This window comes from Melozone crissalis, unplaced genomic scaffold, assembly GCF_028551555.1.
Source record: "Melozone crissalis strain CALT ecotype California unplaced genomic scaffold, PUWL_Pcris_2 ptg000105l_1, whole genome shotgun sequence".
In the NCBI taxonomy this organism is placed as follows: Eukaryota; Metazoa; Chordata; class Aves; order Passeriformes; family Passerellidae; genus Melozone; species Melozone crissalis.
This window is the reverse complement of record NW_026535882.1, coordinates 477,215-502,536: the sequence shown is the minus strand read 5'-3', so window position 1 is coordinate 502,536 and position 25,322 is coordinate 477,215. Positions and strand designations below refer to the sequence as shown.

At 38.7% G+C, this 25,322-nt stretch overlaps 1 protein-coding gene across 1 annotated transcript in view; it reads right to left on the bottom strand.

Annotated features, from left to right (window-relative positions):
• Nucleotides 1-25,322, bottom strand: part of LOC128947409 (ras GTPase-activating protein 1-like) — a 112,457-nt gene that overhangs the window by 55,573 nt on the left and 31,562 nt on the right. Inside the window, exons 5-9 of the mRNA XM_054291669.1 lie at nucleotides 18,638-18,755; nucleotides 17,036-17,067; nucleotides 12,907-12,959; nucleotides 11,893-12,043; nucleotides 1,814-1,892 (exon numbers count right to left, since the gene is read on the bottom strand). Coding sequence (XP_054147644.1) covers nucleotides 1,814-1,892; nucleotides 11,893-12,043; nucleotides 12,907-12,959; nucleotides 17,036-17,067; nucleotides 18,638-18,755 — 433 coding nt within the window. The remainder of the gene's footprint in view (nucleotides 1-1,813; nucleotides 1,893-11,892; nucleotides 12,044-12,906; nucleotides 12,960-17,035; nucleotides 17,068-18,637; nucleotides 18,756-25,322) is intronic.

Genomic DNA, 25,322 nt, shown 5'->3' with positions numbered 1-25,322 from the left:
GGACATTGAAAAAGGATAAATTCACATATAAAATGAAGACCTGGAAATAATGTTACCCAGCTAGAATGGCCAAAAGCCAAGCCAAGTTTGACTTTACCAAGTCAGCTGATCAGCAAAAGTTCTTTAGCCATAAGAAAACATGAAAAGCAAGACTATCAGACAGAGAACAGTATCAAGATGAAGTGATATGCACTAGCTCCATACTAAATACTTTACTTTTCTCTCCTCTATTCTATAAGAATCATGGTTTTAAACAACATGACAAAGGCAAGATGAAAAACATTTCAGTAATAGGAATTACAGGGCTGACAATAGAAGCAATATCCAAGTTTATACTAACTCAGTATAATCTCCATAACATATCTATGGAAAAAATAACATAAAAAACAACACATCTAGTGAAAAATGTTTTAAAGTAAATTTCAAAATTAGAAACAGGAAGTCTACTAGATTGAAGCAACAGCATGAAAGACTTGTGGGTTTTTTTTCTTCACAAACAGAACATGACAGTATGTGGTAATTACACCACCAATATATTTTTTTTTTTTTTTAACAAAGGAAAGTCACACATATATCTTAATAACTTAAAATAATTTGATGCAGTCTCACATGGAAAATTAGTCAACATAGAGAAAGTTATTTATACAGGAACCATAATTGGATAGACAAAGTGCCAAAAGGAAGATGATCATCATAATCCAAAAAGAATGATAGAGGGCAAGGAAAGTTATTGGGTGAAGCTTTACAAGAATCGGTCTCTGAATTCAAGTTTCCTCACATTTGTCTCAAACGCATTGAAGAGCATGAGCTAATAGAAGCAGAAAACTGGGAAGCATTGATGACAAGTCAGCAGAAAAAAACCCAAGCAGTCAGAATAATAAGCTATAAGTCTACTAATACAAGATAAAATTTGCTCTTGTTGACACTTACCGATAGCAAACAACATAATACAATGTGGGTACGGTAATGACACAGATAATGTTCTAGGATAAGACACAGATAACCTTCTGCAATCTGGTAAACACTCTCACAAAAAAAAGGAATTACTAATGACATTGAGCTGTTCTGGTTCATTACATTCAAGAAACACAAACTCATACTGGAATATGGTGCTAGTAGGGCAGCTACAAGAATCTTACGAAGAGACAAAACCAGATTTTGGTATGCTCATCTTAGTGAGCTGACTAAAGAATAATACAAAGGAATGTCCTTGAATTAATATAATAGCTCTAACAAAGGGGTAACCATTTAGGTTAGAAATTAAAAACAAATTTCTAACCATCAAAACAGGAAAGTTGAAGAATACATAGGAAGAAAGGATAAAACTATACTTTTGAACTAGTTATAACTTTAGGAAAAACTAGACAATATAGTTTGTTTATTATCAGTGGTCTCTTAGGATGAATTTATGCTACAGGGCAACAATGTTCTTGAACACACCCTGTAATCCTGGCCCCTTGATCATCTCTGAAGATTTTCTTTTCATACAGATTTTTTTGAGGGAAGAAAGATATTAGACACAGAAGAATAGAGAGCAGCCTAGTTCAGGGACCAGAGTTAGGGGCACAAGATGGAGCATTTACACCCCAGAGCACAGACAAAGCTAATAACTTTTGTTTATTACAAGCCAATAGATAAACTAATGCATATGAAAATAAAATAAAAGAAACACAAACTCAAAACAAAAATTCAGGAGGGAATGATGTTGTTTAACTACAATGGATACCTGTGTAATAATTCAGTTCCTATATTATAAATATTTGAGGACTAAGTCAATACCTTCAATAACAAGCGCTCAGAGATGAAGTTTTACCTGCATTGGAACAGGATCTTTAAGGTAATATCCTTCAACAATCTGTTCTTTTCTATAATGTTCAATGATCTCTGCAATACTGTTCAAATAAGAAAAATAATATTTAAAATGTTAAATCAATTAGTTTTTCCTCTCTATGAGACATGCAATCACACTACATTTCCTCACATATTTATAATAAAAATCAACTGTTAAACATCATAATCTCATTTGCAGCAATGACAATCTACTAATAAATACATTGAAGTCAAGAAAAATCACAGAACTGCATTTATTTATTCTAAATGTCACAGAATATTTTCAATCAGATGTTGAAAATGCATGTATTGAGTATGTCTGAGATGGAGTTAACTTTCCCCACAGCAGTCCTCGCAGTGCTGTGCTCTGTATTTTTAGCTAGAAAGATGTTGATAAACAACCAGTTTTGGCTACTGCTGAGCAGTGCTCCCACAGCATCAAGGTTGTTTCTCCAACCCCATTCCTCAAAAGCCAGTAGGCTGGGGGTGGGCAAGAGCTTGGGAGAGGACATAGCCAGGAGAGCTGACCCAACCTGACCAAAGGGATATCCCATACTGTATGACGTGCTCAGTAATAAAAGCTAAGAGAAGGGGAGAGGGGGGAGGGCATTCATTATTAAGACATTTGTCTTCCAAAACAACCACTATGCATACTGAGGCCCTACTTCCCAGCAAGTATCTGAACATCACTTGCTCATGGGAAGAAGAGAAAAAAAATTATTGTTTTTCCTTTGCTTCCCTGTGCAAGCCTTTACTTTTCTTTGTTAAACTGCCTTTTTCTTGACCCACAAGTTTTTTACCCTATTTTTCTCCCAGTCCCACTGAGGGGGCTGGGGGCTGAGAAGGGGTCTTGGTGGGCACATGGCAACCAGACAAGGTCAACCCACCTCAATGCCAAATGAGTACACTACCTTTTCCACATTCAAGTAACACGTGCATTTCTCAGCTCTCCAAACAGGCTGAAAATTGCTATTTTATTGGTAATAATTTTCAAAGTCCTAGAGTAACTAAGAAAGGGGAATGGAAGATATTTCAAACTGTTGAAATCAAGTTTTTTTTAGGAAGATGAGAATGGGAAATCAAAAAAAGGTTTTGTAACATGGACTATACAGATTGTACGTCAAATCACTGAACCATCGTGTTAAATTAAACACTCAGTCAGCAACATGTTTCTATTGGTAAGCTTACATTTTAATTACCAAAGTCAGGTTGAATTTCTATTTTGAAGGATCAGGAAAGAAGTAGTGACAGACACAATCTAAAATTCAATATATCTTTGAATTGCTCTTATTTTTGCAGTTATTGAAAATTACATTGTAATAAAGAGAAGTTAACATCAACACAGATGAAGCAGTCATATATGAAATATAAACCTGAAGATAAGAAGGTAATTCAGAAGAAAACAAAAACAGACATGATGTGTTTTCTCATTTCATATAGACTGTTAGCTGTGTGTGCAAATGTAATCAAAGAGGCACGCATGATAGATCTTTGGCCTATTACAATTGGATAAAATTTTATTGAAAGGAAAAATATAGGATACTATAAAATTATCATAAAAACAATCATAAATTACATGTAACTAAATCAATATAAAGAAATCTATTTGCTTTGTCTCAATTTCATTCTTCTAAAGCTATGAACTAGTGTATACGCATTAAGCTAAAAATGTTCACAGGAAATTAGTTATTTTTTCAAGTTTGTAATGACTTGGATTTTTCAATATTACTAAACCCCAAATAAATTTAAATTTTATTGATATGCAACATGCATATGCCATTTTCACCATGACAATTTAAGCTTTACTACACTGTATAAAATAATCACTCGCTGTATTTTGCATGTTGAACAGCTATTGCCAATATGAGGGCAATCAATAATAAAGCAGCTTTATACAATTTCTTTAGCCCTCTTCTCCCCCACACACTCAACTCAGATGGTCATTATCTATTGTCACCACTGAAGCAGTCCAAATGACTGAACAAACCAAACATTATAAACAGAAAGATACTACATATAATCGAATACACTTGAGAATGAATTATCAAGTCATCCAAGTTATATAACGTAAAATACAAAGCATGAGATGGAACAGACCACAAAAAGAATCAAGGCGACAGGAAAATAGGATTTATAAATATTTTCAGCATCTGACTGTGACAGTGGTCACAAGGGTTGTCAGGATGAGGGAAGAGACGAGAATGTTGACTCTATGTTCAGAAGGTTTGATTTATTATTTTATGATATATATATTACATTATAACTATACTAAAAAGAATAGAAAGAAGTTTCTTCTCAGAAGGCTAGCTAAGAATAGAAAAGAATGAATCACAAAGATTTGTGGCTCAGACAGAGAGCGAGAGCTAGCCCTGCTGTGACTGGTCACTAAATTTAAACATCTACAGGAGACTAATCACAAATCTACTTGTTGCATTCTACAGCAGCAGATAATCATTGTTTACATTTTGTTTCTGAGGCCTCAGCTTCTCAGAAGAGAAAAAATCTCAAGAAAAGATTTTTAGTGAAAAGATGTCTGCGACATCTGACATCAACAAAATCCTACTTACACAAAATACATCAAAGAAGGTATAAATAAGTATGAATTTATAAAAAGGAATGGTTAAACTTGCTTTGATATGGAGAAATAAATATGAGTCTCAATACTATACTACAGTTACACTAGTAATTGTAAAATGTTTACTATAGTTTATTAGGCTGCCCAGATCCTAGCTACTTGGATAATTTTAAAAGTATCTCATCATATTAAGCAGTATCAGTCTTTTAATACTTAATGGGTGAATTAAGGGTTACTCCAACAGCTGATGATAAGGATATTAGAACAGAACAGCATTTTACTCTGATAAGGACAATAGAACAGAACAGAACAGCCTTGGAGAAATAGATAAAGGATGTAACTTAGGCAAACAAAAGTCATGCAAAATGCAAGCAGGATGCCAGCTCAGCTCTGCAAGGCTGACAAAGCAGAAGTTATGCAAAACAACAATATTGCGCTTACTCTAAAGCAGGGCTCAAGGAACAGCCACCTAAAAAAAGGACACCAGATGTTGGAGGCTACTGAAGAAGCATATAAGGACTTTTGATAAGGGGTGTGACTATGTAAAATAAAGCCAAGGAAGTGGGGATAGCTAATTAATATGTAATACATATACATCAAGTAAGCAGGGATAGCTAATGAATATGTAATCAGTGTGTATGATAAAACCCCTGTTCACTTGATGCTCAGGGCACTTGATTAGAGGAAGGATCCTCTGAGTGACCAGCATGCTGCAATAAAGAATGTCTACTTTCTAATACTCAAAACTGTGTTAGAAAGTTTCTATCTGGCCAATTTTGGAATCACTGACATTTCAAATTGTGAAGAATACAGAAAACAGAACACTACATCGTTAAATTATAAGGAAAAAGACATGAACATGTTAATACGTGTTAAGCCCATAATGTTCAGCCTATCAAAACATGGATTAATATATCAGTTAAAATAAAAAAGTCTTCCAACAACTGCAGTCATCATCTAGTCTGAAAATTGTCTCATCTCTCAAATTAAAGATAATTTGAAAGCTTGTTAAATCTATAAATGTTAGGTCAATATTTCTTATGTTCTACTTTGACATGGAATCAACAGATACACACCTGTGTGCTGCTGACCCCTTCTAAGTTTTTCAAGTTTTTGGAAAACTCTCTTAGGAAGGTGAGATTTCAGAAAGAAAACAGAATGAGAGGACAAAGTGGCATGAGATATGCCTATCCTACTCCACCTTCTAAAATCAGAAGTGAAACTTTAAAATTGTCACCTTACATTCAAATATCATTTTACTTCCCAGGTAGTTTGCATATCCAGACACAGGACTGGAAGTTTCACAACCTGTATAAGCAATACTACGTTTCTGCCTATATTCCAAAAGCAAGCACAGGTAGCATTTTCCTCAGTCTTCCCAGTAAGAGGGAGAGGCTTTAGAATAAACAGGTGAACTCAAGACATCTGGATCCAGGACTGGTGCCTCTACCAGAATATTGCTTTTTATAACCATGGAAAGTCTGAGACACAAGGTATGCTGGGACCTGACATGATCCATCTGTCCTGACAGGGGAAACGCTTCCTCGTTCATAAACTCACAGGACTGATTGAGAGGACTTTAAACTACAATCAGTGTAGGAAGGGGACACCAACAGGAGAGCTGAAGGTAAGCCAAGGGTTGTCATGGTATCACCTGAGGATGGCAATGCTAATGGGGTGCTGGAATGATGGCTATGAAAGGCTATTCAGGAGGGATAGGCAGAGCAGGCAAGGTGGATGAGTTGCACTGTATGTAAGGGAGAGATGTGACTGTACAGTACTTACAGTTAACATTAATGTGGCTGAGAGACTCTGGGTGAGGATTTGGGGGATGGAAAACAGCAGCTGTCAGAGTAGGTGTCTGCTATCCATCTCCCAGCCAGGATGATAGCACTGATGAGTTATTCTACAGGCAATTAGGAGAAATCTCTGGATCAGTAGCCCTTATCCTTATGGGAGTTTTCTACTTCTCTGACATCAACTGGGGATATCATATTGCTGTGACAATTAACTCTAGGAAATTCCTAAAGTTTGTAGGAGATAACTTCTTGTGACAGGTACTCAGTGAGCCAGCTAGGAAAGATGTCATCCTAGACTTACTGTTTGCAAACAGAGAAGGACTCGTGAGATAGGATGGTAGGTGGCTGTCATGGCCACAGTGATCATGAAATGGTTGAGTTTAAATATTTCAGTGTAATGAGAAAAAAGGACAGCAGAGTTGCTACCCTGGACTTCAAGAGAGAAAACTTTAGGCTATTCAGATTGCTACTTAGCAGTGTCCCCTGGGAATCTGCTTTTGAGGGCTTAGGGGTCCATGAGTACTGATTGGTCTTTAAGAACCACCTTTTAAAAGCACAGGAATAGGCAATTCCAGTGTGTCACAAGTCAAGCAAATGGGACAGAAGACCAGCTTGACTGAACAGGGAAGTCCTTGACAAGCTCAGAGGGAAAAAATTTTTAGGATCTCTGGAACTGAGGTCAGGCTTCACAGAAAAATTACAGAGCCCTTGTTTCCATATGAAGGGAGAAGACATCGAAGGCCAAATCTCAACTAGTGTGTAAACTCTGTCTGGAGAGTAGCCCTGCAGAAAGAGATCTGGGGGTGCTCGTTGACAACAGGCTCAATCAAAGGCAGCAGTGAGCCCCGGCAGCCGAGAGGGTAAATCACACCCTGGGGTGCATCAAGCACAGCATAACCAGCCAGTTAAAAGAGGTGACTATCCCTCCATATTTAGCATTGGAGCAGCCTCACCTTGAGTATTGTGTGCAGTTCTGGGCCCCACCATTTAAGAAGGATGTGAAGGTCCTTGAATGCGTCTAGAGAAGAACAACAAAACTGGTGAAAGGTCTGGAATGAATGTCCTGTGAGGAGTGGTTGAGGACACTGGGTTTGTTTAGTTTGGAGAAAAGGAGGCTGAAGGGTGACCTCATTGCTCTCTACAATTTCCTGAGGAGGGGAAGTGAAGAGGGAGGTGCTGAGCTCTTCTCCCTGTGATCCAGTGACAGGACATGTGGGAATGGTTCAAAGTTGTGCCAGGGCAGGTTGCGACTTGACATTAGGAAGCATTTCTTTACCCAGAGTGTGGTCAAACAGTGGAACAGGCTTTTCCCAGAGAGGTAGTTGATGTCCCATGCCTGTCTGAGGACAATGCCCTTAGTAATATGCTTTAACTTTTGGTCAGTCCAGGACTAGATAATCGTTGTAGGTCCCTTCCAACTGGAACAAATAAACAAAAAAATCCAACCAACCAACCCCACTCACCCAAAAAAAACCCCAATTCCAAAACCTACCCCAAAGTAAAAAACTAAACCAAAAAAACCCACACCCTCCTGTAACAAAACCACATCATAAACAAAAACAAACAAAAGAAACCCAACTGTAAAACATGGAAGCTATTCACAGAACAGCTGAGGTTGCAAGGGACCTCCAAGATCACCTAGTTCAAGTCCCCATTTCAAAGAAGGTATAACAGATTGCTTAGAATCTTGTTCATCAATGTTCTGAATATCTTTAAAGATGGAGACTCCACAAGCTCTTTGGGTATTCTCTTCCAGTGTTTGATCACCATCACACTGGCCACTACTACAAAGAGTTTCTCTCTCTCTTCTTTGCTCCCTCCCTATTGGGAATTTATACAGAATAAGATTCCCCACCACCACCTTCTCTTCTCAAAGCTGAACAGTCAAAGCTCTCTCCACTTGTCCTCAAATGACAGATACTCTAATCCATCATCTTCATGGCCCTTTTCTAAAAGCCTACAACACCTGGACTCAGTATTCTCAAGCAGTCTCCCATCCAGTATTAACTGGGCCCAAAGCTGCTTAGCTTCTAAGATTAAATGAAACAGAGTATGTTCAGGATGGTGTGGCCACAGGCTAGTAAGCATATATTTTCTGTTTGAGATTTCATGATATGCAGTTAGTGAAATCACATCTCCTGTCTCACCATCATGCCCCTTGCCCCCCAACTGACTTTGACAATTTTTACATGAAAAAGTAGATATTCATAGAATCATTTAGGTTGGAAAAGACTTCTAAGATAATCAAGTCCAACCATTAACCTAGAACTGACAAGTTCACCACTAAACCATGTCCCTAAGTACCACATCTACACAGCCTTTAAATCCCTCCAGGGATGGTGACTCCACCACTGCCCTGGGAAGCCCTTTCTAATGCTTGACAAGTCTTTTGGTGAAGAAATTTTTCCTGATATTCAATCCAAACCTCCCCTGGCACAACTTCAGGCAATTTCCTCTTGACCTATTGCTTGTTACTTGGGAGAAGAGACCAACACCCATCTTGCTAAAATCTTCTTTCAGGGAGTTGTAGAGAGCAATAAGGTCTCCCCTGATCCTCTTTTTCTCCAGGCTAAACCTCCATTTCCTCAGCCACTCCTCATAAGACTTGTGCTCCAGAGCCCTCCACAGCTTCATTGCCCTTCTCTGGACACGCTCCAGCACATCAATATGTGTCTTGTAGTGAGGGGCCTGGAACTGAACACAGTATCCAAGGTGTGGCCTCATTAGTGATAAGTACCCCAGTAGTCATGTATCTTGTCCATGGAATAAACATAAAGATCACAAAAGTTACATGCTTTACTGAAGTCCATGGAAAAATACTATTTCAATATCTAGTCAAAATAATTCACTAAATATGTATTTCACATTTACTATATATTAAGACCTTCAAATAGACAAGTAAAAGACTACAGACTGTCTGTTTTGTAGAGATTCTATAAGAAATAAGGAAAGCAAATCTCCATATGAGTGTAAATATGGTCTGTTAGTTATACTCATCAATAGAAGTTTTGAGCAATTTATATGCAGAATAGTGGGTGAACATGCAAATGGAGAAGGTTAGTAGAAAAAGTAGTCGTCCTATGCCTGACAGAACACTAGATTCCCAAGATGTACTCAGGAATTTTTTGCCATGATCACTCAAAATAACATTGTCTGGCTTTTGGAATATAGTCTGATACATAGCATTGCTTATATTGGTTCCAGTCCCATGTCTGGATATTTACATTACCTGGAAAATAAAACAACAGTCAGCTTTTGAGTTAGTTTCTTAACTATTCTTCAAGCTGTTACTTTTGTATGGAAACTTTATTCTACAATTTTTGTGGCTATAATTGTAATCAATACTCTTCCAAAGAAGATTGGCTTTATTTTATCCATTTTTTTAATCCCACTTAAAATCGCTAAAGCAGCAAGAGAAGAATATTCAAGAGAAACAACACTACTACCATGTGGGATTCACATTCTCTGAACCTGAGAGAAGCAGTGAGTGAAGCAGAGAAAAGAATGATCAAAACAATTCTTATCTCATTTGCTGCTCCTGTGTTGTGTCAAAGTAGAATGCAATATGGAGATTGTTTACCCAGAGTGATGGTATTTTGTTTCCTTGGCCTTTTAGGGCCAAGCGTGTGTGTCAGGACTGTCGGCTTACAGTCACGAGATTCTGTGCAGTTGAGTTGAGTTGGGTGCTTGTGCAGATTCAGTTTAGATGTAATGTAATATAGTGTAATATAGTATAGAATAATATAGCATAATAAAGTAATTAATTAGCCTTTTGATAAGATGGAGTCCTCATCATCATTCCTCCCGGACGTCGGGCAAAATATCACCAATACTACCAAGGATGATATTTTTCAAGTTCCAGTCTAATACTAGCATCAGATTTAAAGCAGATACCCTCAGAGCATTTAAAGAAATAGCTTATAAAAAAGATCAATGAAAACTGTTTAACATATGCATTTAAAGAAGCAGCACATCTTCAACCTCTAGTTTTTCACCTTGAAGACAAACTCTACATTTTTGATGAAGAATAATCACAGATGTTCTCTCTGCCCCAATAAATGCTCATAAATAAATTCATTATCTTGCAGAAACTCATACTTCCTATATTTCTGTTCTGAATTTAATGCCATTTGATGCTTTTCAGCAACTTCTGACTGTTTCATACAACAGTCCACCTTAGTCTTCACATATTTAAAGACTTCCTTCTTCCAGGGTCCATAACAAATAAACCAGTACAAGAATTAAGAAGTCCACAGAAAGCTATTCCTTTTTTTTCTGCTTCTCATTTATTGCCCTCTGCAGTATATCTTATGGTAAATAATTTGGGGCAGTTACCACCTTCATTTTGCATCATTATCCTGCATGTTTGAACTTTCATGAAGTCTATCAACTGTCAGTAAATATGAATTGGACAGAATTTGAGCCTAAGAGTATATTAGTAATTCTCCAAAACATTCAATTAAAACTAGAAGTCTTTCAAAGCCAAGTAGTTCTCTCACACTGAGGAAGATCTTTGCAACCTAGGTACCAAAATATTCAAAAAGCCCTCTAAAAGCATATTATCATAGCTTAGTGGTGCTTAATCTTTTCATCTTCTTTTCCATCCAATGTCAAGGAAAGAATCTTCTCTAGTGAATCCAGCAGTGGGAAGTAATAACTTACTGCAGTAAGTTTCTGGAGCTATACTCTCTAATACTGCGAAGCCATTTGAGACTAAAAAGACTTCCACTAATTTGCCAATTAGCTTGACATCACCTACAGTGTTTGAAATCTATCATTCTCCCGATACGCTACGTAACTAGAGAATGGGCAAAAGAGGATTTACCTTCAAAGGCTGACACTGAAGCTAGCTTGATTTTCAATGAGGATGTCTGGAGGCCAGACTGATTAATGTAGAAGATACTCAAGCAGTCTGTGTGTGGGATATATATAGGTTAATAAGGTTCCAATTGCTTAGTCTCAAACCATTGTTCATTTGAAATCATATGAAGAAGTCCACTGAACTTCTTAGTTAGGAGACCTCAACATTTTCTCAGACACACCAGTTGCTGGATCTCTACCCACTCAGAAGCCAAGCTGGAATTGAGAGAAATTCTCTATTGGGATGAAGAATGCCCTGGGTCTAGGTGAACACGTCCAGAAAATTTCTGATCATGTGACAGGCAATGGCCTCAGTTAAGAGAGAAAGGTGAGCTTTCACTATCTGCACTTCTGACCAAAATATTCAGATATATTAAGGTGATTAATTTAATGACTTTTTTCAACAATAAAGGTAATTTTCCCCTTTGTTGTCAATACCCATTTCTATTGTTTATACTTTAAAATCCCTACTGAATGTCTCCAATAAAACTAATATTTTAATTTTCCCCTTTCATATACACAAAACTCCTAATTACAAACAGTAGTTTCCAAGACAACACAGCGTTCTCCTAATTACATGTCATAATCCAATGTATAGGGTAAAGAAAATAATTTACAGGAGAAAAATACTTCAAAAGAAACAAGTTACACCTAAGCTTTTGAAGGCTTTCAGAATGTACTTAGTTACAACTAACTACTAAGCAAGTTAAACTCCTAGTATATCCTTAAGAAACACTGAAACTTTATGATCATATCAGTAAGTTATCAGCAATATGTTATACAAGTTCCTTACAGAACTGTAAAATACACACGACTGTTAAAACTTACCTATTATAATATCTGCCTCCCATCATAAACTGATTGCTTGATGTTGGACATATTTTAAAACGTTGAATATTTTCATTGGTCCGAAAATAAAGTGAATAATCACCAGGTGTATTATCCGAAGGCCTCACAAGAAAACTGCACACCTGACCAACTGAAAAGATATAATAATACAGCATTATTAACTGTTACTTGTGTCACTTATGAGCTCTTATCAAAGCTCTTTCTGTACAAATTAGCAAGAATTGCACACATAAAGGATAAAGTCTGATCTAAGTTCCAACAGTCATCCCCATTCTTCCCCCAAAAAGGATGAAGTAGTACTAAACTGCCAAAGTTAATGCCAAATCATTTGGCTGTAGGTGACAACCTATCCCAAACTTTTGTCAGCTCTTTACAGAGCATATGGTGTGCATATGCGTTTTGACAATATTTTCAGAAAAACTAAATATTTTTGCTCTCATATTTAAGGTATGTTATTTGGCAGTATGAGTATGAAATCTTGATGTTTTCATTTTAAAAAATATTTCCTCTATGAGAAGACTAAAGTTTAATACATTCTCCCATAAGTATATAACAGCATCAAGCCTTCCAGAGTTCAAGAAGTGTTTGGACAACATGCTCAGGCACATGGTGATTCTTGGGGGATGGTTCTGTGCAGGGCCAGGAGTTGGACTCAATGATCCTTGTGGGTCCCTTCCAACTCAGAGTATTCTGTAATTCTGTGAACAGTATTTTCTCCTCAGTATTTTAATGAAGCCCGAGATATATTTATGTATATTACAAAAATGTTTTGAAAATTAGCTATTTCAATCAGAATTCTGAAACTAACTTTACTTGAGAACATTAAAAAAAAAAACCCTCAATGCTCAGCCATGAGGTTTTTCCAATGTAGTAGCAACCACAGATCTGATGCTCCTATGTTCATACAGAAGAAAAAACAGGTTTTCCTGCAGTCTCAAAGGATTAATTTGTCTCATTCCCCTACCACTGTATTTCCATCTGAAATAAAAGTACCTGTCATCAGTAAATTGTAAGCGTCTTGTTTGGAGATCTTCCCATGGAACCATCTTAAAGATAAAGAGAAAAATTAGAAAGCAAAATTATCAGCTCTCTTTTTTAGTAGGTGTGACATCTAAGACTCTGACATCTATGAATTAATCTCTGGTACATATGAATGAATTTTTGTTAAAAAAATCTAGCAAATATCGATTATATAAGCAACTGTTATGTTATTTAGCAATTCTGTTTTTCTACCAACAGAATGAAAAATAAATATCTACATCTATATAAACTTGAGTACAGGTGTCCAACACAAAGCAGATGTTCAAATCCAAATGTGTTTAGAGATTAAAGGCATTGTTTGAATGCTAGATAATGACAGGCATATTTGAAGCCAGTCTCAGACAGCAATTTATTTGAAGCATGCAATACAAAGCCCAAGGACATTAATGAAAGTTAAATACTATACAGAATAACTAAAATGGAATTTTGCTAGAAGCTGAGGAAATAAACTCCAGTTTTATTAACTACTGAATAAATAAGAATCGTTGTAGTTTCCTTCATCAGATCATCATCCAAAAAAACACAGCTATCTATCTAGTCTTCAACCTGATACCAACGATTATAGGAAACAGCTTGATGTTGCACAGGTATTCAGTTTACATGTGACATACCACATGCTACATCTTGAGAGCTCATCCTGTCTTTTAAAGGAAAGCTAGAAATAGGGCCTTTCATTGCAGAGTGGATATGTACATGCATGCATGTTTAAGTGTGTCCTTAGTAACAAAGGGGTCCAGGAAGGCTGGACATACTTTAAGATAGAAATGGTAAAGGTGCAAGAGCAGACTGTCCCTGTGTGCCTAAAGACAAGCTATCAGGGAAGAAAACTGGCCTAGTTGAACAGGGAGCTTTCACAGGAACTCAGGTTAAAAAAAAAAAAAGTGAGTTTATGACCTTCGGAAGAAGGGGCAGGCAACTGAGGAAGAGTACAAGGATGTTGTTTGGTCATGCAGAGGGGATTAGAAAGGCAAAAGCCCAGCTGGAATTCAATCTGGCTACTGTCATAAAAGACAATAAAAAGTATTTTTACAAATGCATTAACAACAAAATGAGGGTCAAGGAAAATCTCCATCTTTTATTGGATGTGGGGGGAAGGATGGGATGGACACATTGTTCCCAAGGATGAGGAAAAGGCTGAGGTACTTAATACCTTCTTTGCCTCAGTCCTTAACAAAGACTGGTTATCCTCAGGGTACCCAGCCCCCTGAGCTGGTAGACAGGGGTGGGAAGCAAAATAGATCCCCTGCAATTCAAAAGGAAGCAGTTAGTGACCTGCCAAGCCACTAAAACACAAGTCTATGGGGCCTGATGGGATTCACCTGAGGGTACTGAGGAAGCTGGTCAAAGAGCTTCTTAAGATGCCCTCCATTATTTATCATCAGTCCTGGTGAACCAGGGAGGTCCCAGATGACTGGAGGTTGGCCAATGTGATGCCAATCTACAAGAGGATCCAGAGAACTACAGGCCTGTCAGCCTGACTAACACCATCTGGAGTGCCATCACACAGCATGTGCAGAAAAAACAGGTGATCAGGCCTAGCCAACATGGGTTTAGCAAAGGCAGGTCCTGCTTGACCAATGTGATCTGCTTCTCTGACTAGGTGACCTGCCTGGTGGATGAGGGGAAGGCTGTGGATATTGTCTACCTGGACTTTAGCAAAGCCTTTGATACGGTCTCCAACTGCATTCTGCTGGAGAGGCTGAAGCCCATGGCTTGGACAGGTACCCTCTGATGGGAAAAAAACCGGCTGGATGGCTGGGCCCAGAGAGTGGTGGTGAATGGTGCTACAGCCAGTTTATATCTGGTCACTTATGGTGTTCCCCAAGGCTCAGTGCTGGGGCCAGTCCTGTTTAATATCTTTATAATCTGGATGGGAGGATCAAGTGCACCCTCAGTAAGTTTGCAGACTACACTGAGTTGGGTGGGAGTGTTGATCTGCTGGAGGGTAGGAAGGCTCTGCAGAGGGATCTGGACATGCTGGATCAATGAGTCAAGACCAACAGTGTGAGGTTCAACAATGCCAAGTGCCAAGTCCTGCACTTGGGTCAAAACAACCTCATGCGGTGCTACAGCCTAGGTTGACATCTGGCTGAACATAAGCCAGCGTGTGCCCAGGTGGCCAAGAAGGCAAATGACATCCTGGCTTATATCAAAAATAGCGTAGCCAGCAGGACCAGGGTAGTGATTTGCCTCCCCGTATTCAGCACTGGCGAAGCCACACCTCAAATACCGTGTCCATTTCTGGGCTCCTCACTGCAAGAAAGACATTGAGGTGCTGCAGCGTGTCCAGAGAAGGGCAACAAAGCTGGTGAAGGGTCTAGAGAGTAATTCCTCTGAGGAGTGGCTGAAGGTACTGGGGTTGTTTAGCCTGGAGAAGGGGAGGCTCAGGGGAGACCTTACTGCTCTCTACAACTACCTGAAAGAAGGTTGCAGCCAGGTGGGGGTTGGCCTCTTCTACCAGGTAACAAGTGACAGGACAAGAAGACATAGCCTCAAGCTGTGCCAAAGGAGGTTCAGGTTGGACATCAGGAGGAATTTCTTCACAGAAAGGGTACTTACACATTGGAATGGGCTGCCCAGGGAGGTGGGAGTCACCCTCCCTGGAGGTTTTCAAAAAAGACTGAATGTGGCACTTAGTGCTCTGGTCCAGTTCACAATATGGTGATCAGTCAAAGACTGGACTCGATCTCAGAGGTCTTTACCAACTCAAATGATTCTGTGAAATAACCCAAAATGAGACCAAACTAGGGCCTTAAAGGGAAAGTTGCACCAGGAGAGGTTTAGGTTAGATATTAGGAAAAAATTCTTTGTGGAAAGGGTGGCCAGGCATTGGAACAGGCTGCCCAAGGAAGTGGAGGAGTCACCATCCCTGGAAGTGTTCAAAAAATGCATAGATATGGCACTTGAGGACATGATTTAGTGGTGAATATGGTGGTGCTGCTGCTGGGTTGATGGTTGGACTTGATCTTAGAGGTCTTTTCCAACCTTAACGATTCTGTGATTTTGCATAAAACAAAGCCTCTTACACATAAAAAAGAGCCCTAGTTCTAACAGTTCTAACTTGCTTTCTATATTACCTTTACAGGAAAATCACTGGCTATTGGAATATTTACAGAAATCCCTGCCTCCCCTGGAATCTTCTGAGCAGCATGAGTGACTGAATTGAGTATCCAAGCTTCAAGATTTGCTACAAACTACTTTGTTTAAAAAAAAAGTTCCTGTATTTGAAGGCATCCCTACTACTGTAAGGCTGCTGTACCAAACTGACTAGCACAACTTTGAAAATCTGTAAACTTAAGCTACACACCAACAATTTCTTTCCCTTATTAGGAACAAAAACAATCAAGAAAACACCACCAGAAGAAATGCCTTCTTCTAACATCAGTCCTTTGGAGACTGCAAACTGGGTAAAAAATACAGAAAGCAGAAGCTGCAATTATTGCAAGCAAATAGAGGACAGATTAAGTTATCCAGCTACTAGAAATTTTCTGTAAATTTCATTCGCTGCTCATCTTTACAAAAGAAAATCATATAACAATCAAGTTTCCTGTATCAATTCATTGCTCATGGTAAATTGTATTCATTTTTTAAATTATTTAACAAGTTGGAATTCACTGCAAACAAATTATTTTAGTGTCTCCTGGTTTTCATTTAAAGTGCTAGCACATGAGGCTAATATCAAGTGTTACTATTATACTATCATTCCTCTAAATGATACTTTGATCCCTCTCCTGCAGTTAGAGTTAAGCAGACCTGAAAAAAGGTTACCTCTAAGCTAAACTGCATGTGTATAAAAAATCCCCACAAATCAGAAAACACCACATCCTCCAGTGAATATATTCTAGGTAAAGTGATCACAGAGACTCATTCAAGATTTTCACTGTAAAACCCATTAACATTAGGCATAACTAATACAAGACTTCATGTCAATGACCTATGCAACTTCAACAGCTAAAATAGAAGAAAAGTCATAAGATTAAAAAACAAGTACATTCAACTTTGGTTCACCTTCCCAATCTCATAGCTAAAGTTTACAAACAGTTGTTTTATGATTTGCTTTAAAAAAAAAAAAAATCCTTACATTTTGCCTTCATGTGGATCTTCTTCTCTTCCCTAATAGGAAAATTAACATATTAAGTACATGACAACAGTATGCTTGAGTTTAGAAATGTAAACTTCATAGGTTAAGACCTTCTGTAGAAGTACCACTAAGCAGTCCAAGACATTTTTGAACTAGATGGTTTATTGCACAGTTCATGTAAAGAGGTTTTCAACTTCATTCACTGGAATTCAGTGGAAATTCAGCCATAACACGTTATTTCAAAGGACTGTTTCTGTCACTCTTCAAGTCCTTCTTTACATGTGGTAACTTAAATCTAAACTTTTGTGAACTTCAACCACTAATGTAGAAATTTATAGTTAGATACTCTAACACTACCTTTTCAATTTAGCCATTCACATCCTGATACAGATATGAGAACAGGTGAAGCAAACTTTATTAATAGCAATATACATATGCTGCAAAGCAAACATCATCAAGACTCCAAAGCAATGGTGAACTACTTTGGAAAAAAAGCATGTGGGAGGGTGGGGTGGGTGTTTTTGTCCATTAAATAATCTCTTATCTTGCAGCAAATTAATTTCAATTATCTTTGTCACCCGATTAGCTTCCTGACTTAGCATAAGCCCTTCTACGTATAATTAACTCATAAGAATGTTGATATTCACACTTGGCCCTTAAAAAAAAATGAGAACAAAGACATTCGGCAAAATTTAGGTCTATACATGTATGAATATTTCAAAGCAAACAAACAAACAAAAAGAATATAACTGAATTACTAGCAAGTTATTTATCTGGACTGGTGAGTTTAGGAAACTGCGTACAAAGTTCACAGTATCATTCATTTGCACATGAGCTTTTTTGGATAACAAGGAGGGGTACTTTGGATATTAAATTAGACTTAATGGTTTGTTTAACTACTTAAAAGCTGGCAGATTCAAATACAGCAAGAAGGTTTAGAAAAGTAGAAAGAGTCAGACAGCTAAATGACACTAGTTTGGTTTAATTTCAATGTTAACTTCTACACACAACTAACAAAAAATAAAAATCAAATCTCAGTTCTGTAGCAGCCACAGCGTCTGCAAGGCCTCCCTGGCAGTCAGTTGCCTAAGATAAGAAATGCCTAGTCATGATGACTGGACCTAAGAAGCCCCTCTTCCGCCTTTGGACCCTCATTATCTCTCTGTAAGATGATAGGTCTAATTTGCCTCGACCCTTGGATTGTTTCCCAAAACCCCTATACCCTATATAAACACCCACTTCTGCTCAGTTCTGCAGAAGAGCTGTCACTGTGACCCTTCGCAGAAGCTGCCAATAAAGACATCTCTGTGGAACCTCATACAGCACTTCTCCTCTCTCTCCCTGCATCTGCTAAGGCACTTAGCAAGCAAAGAGCTGAAATCACTAAAGAGCTGAATTCACCAAAGAGCTGATCTCATTTAAGAGCTGAGCTGCTTGCTAAGATTGCCTGCGTCTGGGAGCCTGCCTGAGGGACCCGAACAGGTTGTGCTTAGCTGGACTTCGCTATCTGGACATCTACGGCAGCCGGGGTTGGAGAGACCCCGAAAACCCCTACCGTAATAAAAACAGTTCTGCAACAGATTTGAATATAAAATTACTTACCACTTCTTCTACCAGGTCTTCTACTATAAGACCTTGTTCATCTGTACGTAGGTTTGTAACCCACATCCAGCCATCTTCCAATTCATTATGCACAATAAGCATATCTCCTTTAAGAAAACTGAAGAGAGTTACAGCAACACATATGTTAGAAGTACAAGCATATTACAAAGTTTATTGAACACAGTGAATTCTTGAGAATAGTTTCAGAAAAACATTTGAGAAAATCTGACCATGAAAGATATATTTATTGGTATCCCAAGTACATCATATGCATTTTTCACACGGTTTAAGTAGGTACGAATATCACATAAATGTTAATCTTTCTTTATTTTACATTTAGAATCTAATAGATACTCTAAAGTATGCTAAGGATGCATAAAACAAAAAACACAACAACATTACAAGATAGTAACATTCTTTTATCCAGAGGCACCAAATACTAAGCACAGGTAAAAACAATCAAAGATTTCCTTAATAGTCTAAAAAAATAATTTGTATAATAAAGTCTATGGAATATCTACTATTTAAGTATTTGGTTATGAAGACAAGTGCTAAAAAGTAGATGCAGAACAGTTCCTCGAGAAGATATGCAAACAACTACAAATAAGAATATAAATACAAAGCATTAAAACATTCAGAGGAGTTTCATTACTGGGAGATCAGTATAAATTATTCCTTAAGTGTAATCCTAAACTCAGGTATACTCGTTATCACTAGAATAAATTTCTTCATAATAGCTCCTATGGGGGGACAGTGTTCTTAGGGACTGGCTGGCATCAGTCTGTTGGTAGTATGCAACTGTTTTCATTTCCATAACTTGTTTGTCTTGGGTTTTATTTCCCTTTCTCTTTGACAAATGGTGGGTAGATTTTTTTCCCCTTACAAAATGTTTTAAAAAAATTATTTTTAATGATTAAAACTGTCTTGATCTCAACTCATGGATGTCTCATTTTTACCCTTCCAATTCTTCCCCCATTCTACCAGGAGGGAGGGAGCAAGAAGCTGTGGGATGCTTAGCTGCTATCTGGAGTTAAACCAAAACAGTCCTTTCCCGTACCCAAAAGGGTCCTCAAAGGGTTTGAGATTTTACCAGAAGGTATTAGAAGGAACTTACATCTCTTAACAGTTGCTGGTCCCAATATTGATTTATCAGTTTTAAACATTAGTTTATCTGATCTGTGCCATGCTCTTTTTTTCACTGTACATGATAAAGACTGGTTTTGGCTTTTGTAGTTTTCTGTGCTCTGTAGCACTTAGTGGTTGCTCTGGTTTGAAAGCAAAACTAGTGAGAGACTCCAAGTCAGAAATACAGTTTATTAGGAAAAGGGAAAAGAAAACCAAAATACATGCAACAATACAAAAGAAAAACCACTGACAAAGTCAGAACACAAACTGACACCCTGTTGGTCAGGGGGTTGGTAGCAGTCCAGTTGGACTGGTAGCTGCAGTCCTCCTGGAGTGGCAAATGTGGTTCTGTTGGAGCAGTGATCCTGTAGAAAGGGTGTAGTCTTCCTCTGAAGATCCAGTGGAAAAGACAGCCATTCCTCTGGGAATCCCGTGGAAAGACTGACTGTTCTGTCCCAAATCCCAGATTATATCCAGGTGGGGATGCTTAGCTCCTCTCCCCTGGGCAGAGCATCTCACAATGGGCTGTTATCATTCTATGACTCACATGGCAGGTCCATTAAACAGAAATAGCTCCTGGAGGGAGTTACCTCTGAGTCATGTGGAAAAGCATTGACGGGCCCATTAACAGGAGATAAGAAAAAAAACAATGCCCCTCCTGGTTTCAACAGCTCTTGAGGATGGGAATAGAATATACCTTAATATTGTAACCTAGGACAGTGGTACTGGGATATTTATTACCAAAACACTAGCCTTGAGATTAATCTGCTATTTGGGCTTTGTACTGATTCCATTATTGTACTTCAGGAACTGTCTCATGGAGACAAATAACAATTACATTTCCTCCAGGAGGATTATCGTGGCAGAAACAGAGAATGGCATCTTCACCACCTTCTTATGTGATGCTTTCTCCCTTGTTATAACAACTCTTCAGTATCTTAAACATTCCTGGGTTATGAAAATACTCCTTTTGGTATTTCTTAGAAAAGTGTTTTGGCTTTTTCCAAGGTTAACAAGCAGTTTAGGAATATCACCCGATGCCATGGCAATGTGGTTATGGGTGGCAAGGTGTCTTGGTTTATGACAATTTAAGAGGTGGACACTCTAAAGTGAGTTACCTCCTGTCCTGGTTTATGGCGAATTTGGGAGAAAACCTGCAAAGGGGTTCCTCTAGAAAGCAGATTCAAATGGCCCCTCCCCCAACTGGCTCAGGAAAATATTTCCTTGGAGAAAAGTGGAAAAAACCCTGTTTATTTAACAGGCAAAGTATTCACCAGCACAAAATATGAACAATAATAAACAATAAAACCTCGTGCCACTCCGAAGAGATGGCAAACTCAGAAAGTCCCCTTCATGGGCTGTAGCTTAGCTCACTCAGTCTGTTATCGGTCCCTCCAGTGCTGGTAATGCCGTGGCCCAGGTCAGGCCCCAATGGGCCACAGGTGTAACCTCCTGGTGTTCTTCTGGGTTTTCAGTCCAGAGCAGGTTCAAACAGTTCCAAGAAAAAGAAAAACCACAGTCCAGAGAACTTCTCTGCCTCAACTAGCTAAAAACTAATCAAAGCCAAAGAAAAGCTCTCTTCTGCCGTTTGTCCATTCTGCAGACAACACAGTCCAGAAGAATGATGAGGAGGACTTGGTGCAGTTCCCGAAAATAAAATGCACACTCCTCTCCACCTCCCCCCCTCCCCTTCCCCCAAGAACCGGTCCTAAAGGTGTAAAACTTATTTCTGGGCTAAACAGATGAATGGGGATACATTTCAGTATCATAAAGTCACCCTAGGACACCTCCCCTTATAGTTTTAACCAATCCCTTTCCACCAATAAGGAGAAATGAATACAAGTAGATATAAGTGAAAAAATAGCAGTTTACTAAAAAAACCAAAATAGCTACACGCAAAAAAATAACAGTAGTAGGTACTAGTTACAAAGTTGCAGAAATCTTGCAGATACCTCAGGAACAAAGAGAAACTCAAAATGGCAGAGTAACCCCTTCCCTAAGATGGTGTCCTCCACAAGTAACCATGTGTTGGGAGGCAAAGGGAAAAGATGATGGACAAACCCTGTTTGGCTCAACCTTCCACCTGGAACAAAAAAAATGGGAAGGTAGGAGCTTACAAAGCCGCTCTAGTGGCAGATGGGAATAGTTGGCATGTGTGAGGTCAGTGCTGCTACTTGCTGCCACCTCCTGCTACCCACCGGACTGTGCCGGTGTTGGTGCTGCTGTCTTGGGTCCTGTTCTGATGGGGAGGAGGAGAAGAAAATGGACTCTCAAGCATGGATGAGTGGTGGCCCAACTCCAGCTGAGCTCCAGCTTCGCGCTGCCAATAGGTGTTGCAAATGTCACTCTGAAACAGTTTTTGATTGTGAAATGCAGCTTTTCAGGTTGCTACTGTTGTGAGTAGAGCCAAAAGGCAAGAGGGAGCTCTGCTTGATCAAGTCTGACTTTTTTAAATGGCCCTGGCAACCCCCTGGCTTCATGATTCTGTTTCTGGCTGTGCTGTCAGGTTTTAAGGAGACAGTAACATTTTTTGGGCACCAATAGATATAGAAAACAATAACATTTTGGGTTACCCAGGACACAAGGCATGTAGGAAAATATGGGCAGGTATCTAGAAAGGCTGTCACCTCCAGTGGTCTAAGACTTCACTCCCAGATCCTGATGAAGTAATAGAATGTTTGAAAAAAGATATTCCAAAGAGGCACAACTTATCACACTCTACTGGGGCCTGGCCTGTACCAACCAACACTGTTTAGAACTGTTCAGCATTCTCAAGGAAAGAGTCTTCTGGATCTGAAAACATACCAAATGACACTGCTATATATGAGTAATAGTTGGCTCTCACAATTAAGGGATGAACATTATGTGTATGTTAAGATATATAGTGTTGTTATTGTAATATATCCTCCCATAGTCCTCTTTCCCCTCCCCCTTGTAATAGCCTTAGTAGTCAAGGCATTTAGAGAGGGCCAGCTTGTTACCAGAAGGTGTGGTGTAACAACACCTGACCTCCAATCAAGATGTAAGAAAGTAATCTCCACTAATGGATGGCAGAAAAAGAGTTGACTGACAAAACTTTAGGAAAAGCTAAGGGTATAAAAAGCAGAACATCCATTTTTTGGATGAGCACATGGCTGATAATCACGGGGGCTCCCAGCGCTGTAATTTTTCCTTATTCCGTCCTTTGTGGTATTTTTTGTAAAGGTTTAATAAGCCTTTTAAAATTTTATAAGTGAGGGTCATTTCTCACAACACTGTGACTTAATCAGAGACCCAGCCTTCAACTATATCAGTCACCCCTATAATTAAAAAGAAACAATGAAAGTGGAAGTCAACTCATTTAGAAAGGGATGAAGAAGCTTCTAAGAGGCAGCAGCAGAGCAGTCACAAGAACAGGAGAGGAAAGAATGAAATCATAAGTGAGACAGAAACCATACAATCCCTATCCCTAAGCAAGTAGTGAGAGATGTGAAGCCATCAATCAGGTGAAGAAATTGTCAGCTAGTTATTCTGATGCTGGGATATTGGACCCAAACATCAGGAATTAGAGGGTAAGGAAACCTAGCAGCTGGGATCCTGTTGGAATGTTGGAGGACACAACACAGATGATGGACTTTGGACCTGGTTAACATAAGAGATTTGATAACAGGATGCCTTGGCAAAAGCAAACGGAACTTTGAAAATTAGACTTAGATTGCAAGAAGATTAAATCAAATGGGTTTACTGGAAAAAGAAAATCCTGTTAAACTCTGCAAGCAAGAGATGTTGTTATATGCATAAGTTTGTGTATGTGATTTTAACCTAATCATTGTAGTACACATTACTAGTCTCCTTGAAATAGTATATAAGCATTTGTATTCCCCAATAAAATCGGATTCTGATCACCGAGTCAGTCTCCCCGTCTCTCTCCACCACCAACAGGATCCCTTGTTAGGAATAAGGTAACTGACAAAAGGATTGTAAAAGGGGCAGGAATCTTTGGAGGCAGCTTTCATCGAGTGTGAACAGATATTTCACCAAGGAAGGACCTACAAATTCCCAAAGCAAGGTGACTACCACTGGGGGAGGTATCCAGTATCTGAGGGAATTAACTGTGGTGGAGGTATATGACAACCAGGTATCCAATGAGCCGTGTAAAATCCCACGCACATGGCCCACGTGGTGAAAGTTTGCATGAAGTGCACCAACACTGTACACCAACAACCTGGCAGCAATAAGCTGGAGAGACACAAAAGCACCAACTGTGGTTGGATTGGCCAGCCAACTTGAGAATTCAAAGAGAATCTCGCTTCCTCCCTAGATCTCAGCTGTGGAGAAATTGTTCCAACAATTTTCCCATCAATTAAAGAAGGATAAGTCTTCCTCACCCATAGTGACCAACATCTTGGCTATTAAGAGTCAGCGTTTTTGTATTCAGGGAGAGGTTTATCAGTGACACGGACCACATGCCACCTTGTGGTTCTATCTGCCATGACCAGGGGGAGGACATAAGGAAGTGGGATGGTGAACCTACATGGAGACTAGAAGCTCAAGTACAAGAAGTGCAAGAAAAAACAGCAGCGAAAAGGCATCCATCCAGGAAAATTATTGCCCTAGTGTCTGTTGGTGCTTATTTGCTGGCCAGGGTTAAACCATAACATCAGGTCATATGAAAACCTTTCACTGGAGCACAGGGGGACTTCTCAATCAAGTCACATGATGTATCAGGGATACAGGCAATAGCTACACAGTACTGAAGTTCATCAACTACCAAAATTAGATAGCAATTTTCTACTGAACGCCTCTTGAGAGGGTGTGATAGATGCATCCACTCTGAGTGAAGTGTTAATTACCATTTAATAATTGTGTAATCATTAATAAAACCCTTTTAGTTAACCCCACAACGGCGACTTCTTTTAATAATTCATCTGTGACAGAGTAACAAAAAATGTATTAACTTGAACACAAAGTAAAAAGCAAGATTTAAAAAAGCCTAATGAAAATACTTAGAATGACTTCAGCTATTAACAAACCTAAATCTTCACAATGTACAATAGACAGCAAAGCCATCCTATATCAGTTGTTACTGTTTGAAATGCTTCAAGCTTTCTAAATATTAATTATTACATTACAATTAAGTCAAGATTCCCTGAAATACATAACATCTTCAAGAGTACATTACAAGAGTATAATATATTAATTTGACCTAAAACAGTGTACTTTGTACCAGTTTGCTATGAACAGACTATTTCACCATGCAGATCTCAGAAACCCAGCCAGACACATAGAACTTCACAATTTGCTGTAATTCCTGTTACCATAGCAGAGTAATGAAATACTTTTTCCTCTTAAGTTGGTGGGTGCAATTAGGCATTTACTGGACTTGATGGACCCTATTATGCGTAAGAATAGAAAGAAGTCCTACTTTCAATATACAATTAGGGAGGTCCCTCCTGTCTTACTACCTTATTGTATGCTTAGAAGAAGATCGTCTCAAAGATTAATATCCTCAAAGTGTTTTTTTATAGAGATCAGAATGGACTGGATAAATTTTCACCCTGATGAGGATATAAAGCTGTCA